The following is a 10,958-nucleotide window of genomic DNA, read 5'->3' on the forward strand; positions in this document are numbered from 1 at the left end:
ATCCTTCCACATGTCCATGACCCATTAATAGATAGCAAACATAAGTGCCATGCCAGTGACGTTGTATTGTGGAATAAAAGGTATTGGTCTCTTGTCCATGCCCTCGTGTTATTTTTTCCATATTGCACTCAAGGGTGGTGCTTTAACTAGTATATACAGCTTCTTATAAGGAACTGTTCCAATACAGTAATGGCATGTAGCTAGGATGGTTGGCAATCTGTGCATTGGTATACACTTGTCCGAGGGGATCACAACTGCTCTTGTTATCAAAATTTCATCATGGTGTACTCCTTCAATTAACCATTGTCAGTCATTTGCTAACAATTGTACGTGCTATTACTTCAAATTCACTAGCAGCTGGGACAGTAATTGAGCTGACCCATGAACTGTAATGGATGGCCATCTACTCCAACCAGATTATGAAATTCAACAGCCTTTATATTCTTTGGTTCAATTCTATCCCAGACTTTCCCATTCAGCAGCAATACACCTGCACCAGTGTCAACAAGAAATGAGATGGATTTACCTAACACTGCAACATTCAGATAGCAACTGGTAGTGTCACTGATAGGTACTGCTTTGTGCCTGCTGATTCTGTGACCCCTGGTTATTATTAGTTGCAGTAGTAGATTTGTGAATCCTACCTGATGCACAGCCTCTAGCATAATGACCTGGCTGCTTATACCATTGACATATTGGTTTTCAGATGAATCGTTCTTTTAGTGCTGCCTTACACAGATCAAACGACTTTTGGATCCTGTGACTTAAGAAGTTGTAAGCCACTTGAGCTCTTCCTGTCATACAAGCCTTGAGCCACAGTGCCTTCTCATTATCACTCCAACCACTGATCTTTGATACACATTCAAAATGGCTCAGCTAGTCATTGTAGGTTTTACTGCTGTCATACTTCTCCGGCAACAGTGATAGTGCGGTATCACTTTGAGCCATCTTGTGTTGCTTGTGATCGGTCAGGGATAACAATCAATGGCACAAAAACAGCAGAGAAAGACAAAACAACAATGATACTCTAGTCACCTAGCATTCTAGGTACTGTTATCAGGGTTTCCATGGTACAAAAGATTTTTCTCATCTCTGGCCTGGACATAGCCTAGCATATGAAGTGGTGACTTGGAGAAGTTCCTTTGCCACTATTGGAGTTGCTGCCGACCCTACTCACTGCGCCAGCGTGAAACTGTTACCCAAGAATAATACTGCCACTTATCTTCAACACTCTTAACCATCCTGATTATAATTATGTGTATCGTTACAAAAGCTATCACTATCTACATGTGTTAATAAGTACATTGCTTTAGTGTGTGCATGCATGATTATTATACAAAATGTCACTGTAACTTATCTTTCTGATATTGGTAGGGTGCATAGTCAACTTAGGATTATCTCAGTAATTACATTGTATTTGCAGGCTGACATTTGCTTCCTGGTGGATTGTACAGGATCAATGCATAGTTGGCTTAATGCAATTAAAGAAACAGTGAAAACATTGGAACAAAATATAAGGAAAGAGTTTCTTGAAGGAGAAGTAAGATTTGCGTTCGTAGGATATACTGACTATGACGTACCAAAAAAAGACAGAATCAAATCAAAAGATTTTACAAAGTAAGTTTCTACTTGTAAAGTTACACTTGTAAAGTTACACTTATAAAGTTACACTTGTAAAGCTAATAGTGTTGGACAGTTAAAGAATCAATGCAAATCACTACAGTAATATGTTGTACAGTACAGTAGTTGTATTTAAAACTTCCTTCTCATGTGCGCAGCACCCAACACAATGGCAGATCTGGGATGGGGTATTTGGGGCAAATGTCCCCCTCCCTTTGTGAAGGATCCATACTTCTTTTGATTGAAATAGGAAACCTTGTCAGGCTAAAATCAATTTATATAACTCATAAAAAAATATGCATATTACTAAGTACCATTTACACTGTATTGCAAACTCACCTGAAACAAAAATCAAAGCAGCTGTCAAACTGACTTCATGTCTACTAAGCATCTCTAAAAATAATTATCATGTTGCTAATGTTTAAGACATTCATGGCTTTAAGAAGTGATAATTTGCATACAGCAACTAACAACTGTAGCAAATATACATGGTAACTTATAGGTAAGCAAATTTAGCAATGGCTTTCTTGTTGAATAATTGGCCCTAGTAGTGACCTGTGGTAGAAGTACAAGAGTGCCAGTAAACTGTCATGAACAGCAAAGTTACAGTTATAACAAAGCAGCTTAGTACTTGTCTAGACTTCAAGTGTGAATTGTATTTTTCGAGCACTCATACAAGATTTTTGAAGTCCCGAAGCTAAACTTTCAAGTAGGAGGCTTCGAGTGTTTGAGCATAATCTCTCACGTGTGAGTGTAATGTTGCACCAAATCTGTACCGTAGCATGGTGTGACTTTATCAGAAACACTAGTGTTACCATAGTGATAGATGCCCCATAGCATAAGTAACCGTTGCTAAAATTAATGTCTCTAGCAACAATTGCTAAGTGTGATCAATCTTTTGCAGTGGCTATTCTTTTATGCTTAGTAACAGTTGCTATGGATGTCAGATTAATTTGTAATGCATGTGGTATTCAGGATTAATAGTTCTCCATTGTAAACAGGAAGGAAATAGTGCTCAGCTTTGCCTCACATTATTTTACCCCTACCTGTTTACACTATTAATCCCAAATACCCAAGGCCACCCACAGGGGGGGCAACTGGGGCATTTTTCCCCAGGCCCCAGCCTGAAAGGGGCCCCAGGAGGCCCCATGAATACCTGTTTAAAACTCTAATAGAGCAGTCAGATCTAAATACTCTAATAGAGCAGTCACAGTATTCTTCAGAGGAGCAGTGTAGCAAGCTTATAGATAAGGAGATATGGTTGGTGATGGGTAGTTATTGTCATTGCCAGCAGGTTGTGACCTTTTTTTTTTTTTTTTTTTGGTCTTCACCTTACAACTTGGGTCAAGGGCCCTACTTTAACTTTTTGCCCTGGGCGCCTTAATTTCTCTGGGCTGCCCTGCAAATACCACAGCCAGCCATTTTATTACATACACTAATATTATTGTAATACTCTAATAGAGCACACATTTTTGAGGACTTCTAACAGAATGCATATAGATTGATCTAGAACAATTTGGAGTTTCCAATGAGATTACAGAGTTTTCTAGAATTTTATTCATAATGTAGAATTTAAGTGAGGTCAATAGTCATGATGGCAGTGGCTTAGTGATTAAGAATGTGAGTGTTCAGTGTGGAGGTGCCTGCTTTAACCCGTAGTAGTTTTTTTGACATTTTCATGTACTTTTCTACCCCATAGTGACTGTACTTTAGAGCATCTAAACTCAGTAATTTTGCACTGTTTTGCTTTTGTTTTGTAACTCTGTAGCTATTTTCTTTTGTTTCTCAAATCATCCAAAGGCACTGCTTTAACATATGTGACTGGATCTGCAAAAACCCGACACAATTGTGAACTTTTTTAATTCTTGTTTATTAACTTTTTATAGTCTACTTAGACAAATGCATGTTCTGGCTAAATTTCAGCGTGATAATTATGGCAATATCTTTGGGAGTTACAGCCCCACAGAGTTGTAGCAGCCAAAAAATTGATTTGTACAGAAGTATAGGGAAAATGAATTACAGGTGCTTACTAAAACGGTGGTAACTTATGAGCAGAATGACACATGGAGTTGAAATTTGCACCATTGTGTTTGCCATGAGTAGGGGAAACAATTGATGGGTACGTTTGTCCTTGCATCACTTTTTGTCACTACATACAAAGGCAAAATTAGTGAAGAAAGATCAATATTGTTCCAACATGATGTAAACAAACACCCATAACTATTAAATCCTTGCGTATACAAAGGTATTTGAACTCTTGAGTAGGCGAATAAGATGATATCCGGGTTTTATCGTTAGCTCCTTTCTTTACTAAGAACAAAAAATTCCAAAATTTACAATCAATATGCAAGTATTTCACCCATTGTATACTGAAAATTTAGGCTTGCACAATTGTGTTGTGTTTTCGCAGATTCGGTCACATATTATGACATACATAGCAAACTTAGTACCTGCATTCAGCATTATATGCCCATTAGCTGTACCAAATTGTGAGGCAATCAAGGTATGCGTTGGCATTTTATAACAATATTTGCAAAGTGTGTGGTGTGTGAAAAGAAAAAGAACCGTAAAACAGAAAAGGCTTGAAGCTTTGGCTGTCCATATCTCTCAAATGGCTAGAGCGAATTTAATCAAATTTGCTGTTTGGACTACCCTACAGCTATAATGCAAAAATGATGTGAAGGAGCCATAAAAGTATGTATGTGTGAAAATTGCATTTCTTTTTTTCCTGTTAAAGTGTGTTGCACCAGCTTTATTGGCCACGCAACACACTGCCAGTGTCTTTATTTTGAAGTAAATGGTAAAATTTCCATTACTGGTTTTTATTAACCCTACTAAGCAAGGAACAGTATTTAATGGGGATGCTCTGTATTGTTACGAATTATGAGTTTAATTTCAGTGCTTGTTTAAAGCGCCCTTAACTTGTAAGAAGAGGTAATATGTCAATTGCCTTGTTCATATAGATCACAAGAAAATTTTCTATCATTTTTGGCCACAATCAAAGCAGATGGTGGTGATGATGAAGCTGAAGATGTCCTTGGTGGTTTAACAACAGTTACAAAACTAAATTGGCGTGAAGACAAATATGGAAGCAAAGTATGTATGTGTGTGTACAAGTGCTGGTCGTGCATGGAATGGTGTTTAAGTGATGACAAAGTCTTAGACTAATTACACTATAATTAGGCAGTGTTGGGAGTAACGCGTTACATAAGTAACGCGTTACATAAGTAACGCGTTACATAAGTAACGCGTTACGTAATATTATTACTTATGTGGTAACTAAGTAATATAGCGAAATACGCTATAAAAACAGGTTATATAACTCAAGTTACTTTACTTACAAATGTAACGCGTTACCTACTTAATATGTGACTGAATTTGACAAAACCCGGCTTCGACGCACAAAGCTTCGTTAGGAGATATGGCGATTTTAAGTAATCATTGTGTAATAACTTCCCAGTGCCTACAGCTGTGCAAACAAAATTTGCACCAAGTATGCATCTATTTACTAGCTATCACTGAGTGGGTGTATACATTTCTGATACCCAAAATTAGCCCTGTTTTGGGCAGCTTTTCTCGAGCGGGTAATAATATCACAGGTGGTAGTAATAGGGTGGGAGGGTGGGGGGTGGTGGGTGGGCTTAATATAGGGGTATAAAATGAAGCAAGAAGATGATTGGAATCCAGAGGCCAAGTTTGGGCTCTCCATGGCCCTCCATGGCCCTCCATGGCCCTCAAATCACTCCAAATTGACTGAGAACACTGTTGGCGAGGTCTCTGTGAAGTCCCAGCTCACTACACACCATTATCACAATGCCATGGCCATTCAATGGCACCAATCTCCCACTCGTGGCTTTGACAGGGTCGGAAGAAAGCTGCCACAGAAACCAGACTTGCCAGTCCTGAAGGAAGTACAGTGTGGGATATGATAGTGTAATAGGCCAGCAATCCATTTCTGGTAAAAACGTAAGTTTGATTTTGTGTGTGTGCATGGAAGCCTTGTTATGTGAAATCCGGTCACATATAGTTACTGCAACGAGTCTAATATTACATAATGTTATTACTACAAATAACGAAGTTAGTAATCTCGTTAGTTATCCTCTGAGTAACGCCTAGCCACAACAAAGTAACGAAGCCTACTGAATGAAGCTTATTCACCAGCTTCTTACTTATAACCAAGATTTGCACATTGTCCAACAATGCAATCATGTCATGTGATAAGGTGGTAGTTTCACACGTGACAGCTTAAGGCTGTGGACACAAAGTAATATAATATGTAATATTATTATAGTTACTTAATTTTATGAGTAATATGTAACTGTAACTAAATAGTTCAGTTGCAAGTAATATGTAATATGTAACTAGTTACTTTTACAATGTAACTAGTTACTTTTACAAAGTAACTTGCCCAACACTGTAATTAGGTAATGTGTGACTGAATCTGGGAAAACCAGTCTTATCGCCCGGACAGCAGATTTAATTTTTTTTACCTATAATGCAAAGCTACATGAATAAACCATCAAATTTCACAATCAAAATCAGCTAGGCTTGAGTGGTCTGCTTTTCCTGGCTGCTTTTACCAAGCCCAGTGGCTAGTTGTACAAGTGGTCTGGGGCCTAAATAAAACAGTGGCCAACCTGGGGTTTGCTGTATATGGCTGTACAGCTTCATGGTGGTGTATAAAGATCTGTGCTGTAAATTTCCTTTCCTTTTAGCCAGTTGTCCCATAATTTGGCCTAATTCTAATTCACCCTTACAAGTTCCTTAAACAACCTCTTTCCCACCCCTCCACCCCCTCCCATCACCCCTATTGGAGCTCACCTGATACATTCAATGTTGAGTTAAAACTATCTAAAATGGTGAGAAACCTGTTGGCTACTTGTACTGTGGATGATCTGGAAGGTAAGAAATTGATGTAAAATATGTGAAAATTTGGTACACATAGCTTCAACAATTACAATACACTGAAATACTTGAAACCAGCATTTTTGATACTTTCAAACAGGCAATGAGACTGGTTTTCTCAGTCTAGGTCACAATTTTGTTAGAAAGAAAGCATACCTCAGTGTGCAAAGTATGTGGAGTGTTTACAATTTTAAGCAGTTAATCAGAATCCACTCAAAAACAGCCAAGCTATGAAAAAATGGTGCGGCCTTAAAAAGCCTGGGTGAAAAAAAATTGTGAAATCAAAGGTGGCAGCCAAGAAATGGTTGCAATGATGTTATTGCTAATAAATTTTAACAATGCACACAGCCATTATTAAAAATTTTTAGCATTAACATCATTGCAGCCATTTGTTGGCTGCCACCTTTGATTTCACAACTTTTTCACCCAGGATTTTTAAAGCCACACCATTTTTTCACAGCTTGGCTGTTTTTGTGTGGATTTCACTTCTTTTTGTACTTTATAAGGCCCCAAACCAGCCTATGGCTGACTTTGAGGTTTGTTTTTACTCACAGTTCTTCTTTTCTATGTAGATACAATGATGATTATTGAAGACAGACTTATAAAATGTATTTCATTGCATGATTTAATTCAATATTTGATAATAGTATTGTAATACTCTAATAGAGTGCACTTTTTTTGAGTACTTCTAATAGAACATAAATCCCATTATAAGCAGATTTCAACTAGAAATTTAATTTATAAAGCAGAAATTAAGTAAGGTGATCAGCCAAGGTAGCAGTGGTTCAGTGGTTAAGGATGCAGGTGTTAGCTATGGAGGTCCCTGGTTCGAACTCTAGTAGGTTTTTTCCCGACATTTTTTGCACACCTTTTTTACCCCGCAGTGACTGCTCTATTAGAGTATCTCGATCCCGCGATATTATACTTGCTTGGTTTTCGCTTTATAATTTTGTCGCTGTAGCTCTATTGCTACTCAAACAATCAGAAGGCACTGCTACGATGATCAGCCTATCTACACACCAATTTTCAAGTTATTTCTATACTCGGTTTACCCTGTAGCCATGACAGAAGTTTGATCTTTTTTTACATGAATAAATGCTCATAACTCCTTGAATATTCTTCAGATTCACAACAAACTTGGTACGTGAATCCACCATTACACGCTCTTCATTTGTGCCAGATCAAGGCAATCGAGTTACACATTTGCATTTTATAGTAATTTTTGCAAAGTGTGCGAAAAGAAATCGAAGCCCCTGTAGCCCCCCCCCCCCCCCCCCCCGTACGGCATAAGAAGAAAAAAACAAAGAAATTAAGATGAAATTTTGAACACCCATATCTCGCAAATGGCTGTTGCGCATTTAATCAAATTTGCTGTGTGGCGTACCCTACTTGGGGGACAGCTATAATGCAAAAATGGTGTTTTGGAGAAGTGGCCATGGAGCTATGCATGCATGAAAAAGCTGTTTTCTTTCTTCCTGTTAATATAGTCACGGTGTGGTCGCATGACTTTCTTGGCCACACGACACACTATCGTGTGTCTTGATACTATTAATATTTGTTTGACTGCTGTATTAGGGTGACTGGTCTATGGTATGTATCTTGATCTTGAAATTTTATAGTATAATGAGATTGATGTCTGAGCCTAGGCACAGGTGGTACTGTGCATATGAGTATGAGGTAACCTGCTGATGGGTTATAAATATTTTTCATTGCACATGCTAAAGCATAATGGTTTACATATAATATAGTGGTGGAGGAAATTGTTGATGTGATAGGTAACGTAATTACCACAATATAGAATCTCTTGCACCAAGAGGTCTGAGCTGGGACAGACCCTAGAACATGAAGCTGTTTTAGCCATCATGATACCCAAAAACTGCAACGAATATTTCTGCTTATAATTCTGAATATTTTGACTTAAACATCATCTTTTCTAGTGAAAACTCTTTTAAACCTAGAGCTTATTAAGCCATTTTCTTGCACGTTTTGTAACTATACAGCATTTATATCATGAACCATGGCAATGGGTTCATAATAGGGACTGCCCATGTTTTTTTTTTTGTTTTTTTTGCGAAAATCCTAATAGAACACACACACACACATACACATACACCAAAAAACCACCTTGGAGGCAATGTTCAACTGAAAATGACCATCTGGTGGTTCTTTGCAAGGAGTATAGGTCCACTATAGTGAGTATGAAGTGAAAAAAGGGTAATATAATTAAGAGGCTCACTCGAGATACTTTAATTAATACAACGATCTTGTATGATATTCTTACAGAGCAATCACATGTGTATATGGTATCATAGCTCTATGAAACTAGTTCTAGTGTAAAAATATATTCAAAAATTAAAATCTGGGAAATACAATTTGCTGAAAAAACCAAGAAACAGGAGTCAAACAAGCTAGCATGCTAGGACTACAACACAGCATGTCACATGGTAAGTTAGTCACTCAGTAGAAAATTTCTCTAATAATTTTGCTTATATTTTGTTGCAATATGCTGAAGTAATGGACTTCATTAATTGTACCCAACCAAGGCATTGTGAAGGTAATATAAGGCTGATTTCTAGCCAATATTTTGGCAAAATGTAAAGGTTTTATCCCTACATGAAGATTTCAGTATAAAACGTATTCATTGATATTGTGCTTACTTTGCAATATTACTATACAGATACTGATACATATAGCTGATGCTCCTCCCCATGGCAGCTGTTATCATATACCAACTGGAAGAACTGGTGATAAATATTCAGATGAATCACCAAATAATTGCTGGCCTCTTCTAACAGAGCTTTTGAGATTGAACATTACTTACTTATTTGGTTACATTAAGAAGGGAAGAACTGATCCTATGATTAAGCATTTTAATGAAACATTTCAAAAAATACAGGGAGCAGTTGATGGTGACAAATGCAACATGGAAATTATACAGTTTGACGCACAAAATCCTTCAGCTGTTTTAGAAGCCATTAATAAAACAGTTAGCCAAAGTATAGGTGCCCTAGAAAGAAAATCAACTCAAGAGCATCACATGCGTAAAGCAGTCAGTACAAAGCTAGAAAATGATAAAAATCCAAGTAAACTAAACTCTAGAACTGCCACTTGTGTATTTAGGTTGTCACGAGACTATCATACTGGCTCGATTGATGATCTATCAAGTACGAAGAACACAAGAGAGCATTTAGTAAAAGGAAATGATATGCAAATACAATTAGCTGAACTTCCATTTAGCGTTGGTGTACAAAATCAAGCATTTCATGCTTACAACAAAATTACAGGAGAAAAAATGGTATTCAAACTAAGCAGATTTTTGGAACGTTCTGAAAGAGATGCACGTCAACGTGTTCTAGATACATTAACAATACATAATATTGCTAGATATTTTGCCAAATTGTTTAATGCAGACAAACCTACAAATGTGCAGCATCTTTATTTTGTCGAAATAGGAATGTGTGAGATTGAAAATGAAACTAATTCCACTTCCCTATATTTGTTTGAAGAACATATTGAGGGTGAGTATAAGAAGTTCAACAGCAATGTTGGATGGTATTCCAAATCTGCACCTTCATCTGTGCTGCAAGCATTTAGTCATTACACATGGATCAAATCAAAGAAGAGTTACGTCGTTTGTGATTTACAAGGGGTAGTTAAAGATGACACAGTCTACCTTACAGACCCAGCTGTTCACTACCACAATTACATGAAGCTGGGGTATACAAATTTTAGCATTAAAGGGATGAAAGAATTTTTTAATCGGCATAACTGCAATGAAATTTGCAAAACTATGCAACTTGAACCATTTGTTGCATAGGCAATTTACATTCCATTGCTGTATTAGATAAAACATAACATTTTGTAATGTTAGTGTATATAATAAAGATGTGACATGTAGAGTTTAAAATAGCTACAATACAAGTATATAGCATGAGCGGCTGATTATTGACCAAGTTTCGTACTTTGAAATGTAACTCAATGCAGGAACAGCCTATCATCACCCAGTTTGGACTGTTATAAATCATCTACTCTTTCCCTATCACGTGATTTTTTTCATCTTATTGCCATATATAACTTTAAAAAACAAGCGATAGTGTAGCAGCATGTGAAGTATGTATTGTCAACCACTGGTACCAATACTCTTACCGGTACTTAATATCGACCATCAATACGAACAGCTAATATAAATTATTAACCAGTACCTTAGATATAATGCTTGCAAAAACTCTGCCACTACAACACATAGCCCACACGACCGTATAGTTGGTTATGCAGTGTTACCACAAAAAAAAGCAGTATACACTGCATGGGATATGAGCATCATAACTTTACACTGTAAATTTATCAATACAAAGTGTACAAAATTTTGTTGTCCATTGCTGTAAACCACATTCTCCTCTGTACAGCATTCATGCACCCATCTGCCACATTTG

At 37.2% G+C, this 10,958-nt stretch overlaps 1 protein-coding gene across 1 annotated transcript in view; it reads left to right on the forward strand.

Annotated features, from left to right (window-relative positions):
- LOC136267388 (alpha-protein kinase vwkA-like) overlaps positions 1-10,415 on the forward strand; it is a 54,173-nt gene extending 43,758 nt beyond the window's left edge. The window contains exons 4-6 of the mRNA XM_066062520.1: positions 1,424-1,617; positions 4,584-4,716; positions 9,203-10,415. Coding sequence (XP_065918592.1) covers positions 1,424-1,617; positions 4,584-4,716; positions 9,203-10,342 — 1,467 coding nt within the window. The 3' untranslated portion in view covers positions 10,343-10,415. The remainder of the gene's footprint in view (positions 1-1,423; positions 1,618-4,583; positions 4,717-9,202) is intronic.
- Positions 10,416-10,958: the final 543 nt, after the last annotated feature.

Source organism: Dysidea avara, chromosome 9 (genome assembly GCF_963678975.1).
Source record: "Dysidea avara chromosome 9, odDysAvar1.4, whole genome shotgun sequence".
In the NCBI taxonomy this organism is placed as follows: domain Eukaryota; kingdom Metazoa; phylum Porifera; class Demospongiae; order Dictyoceratida; family Dysideidae; genus Dysidea; species Dysidea avara.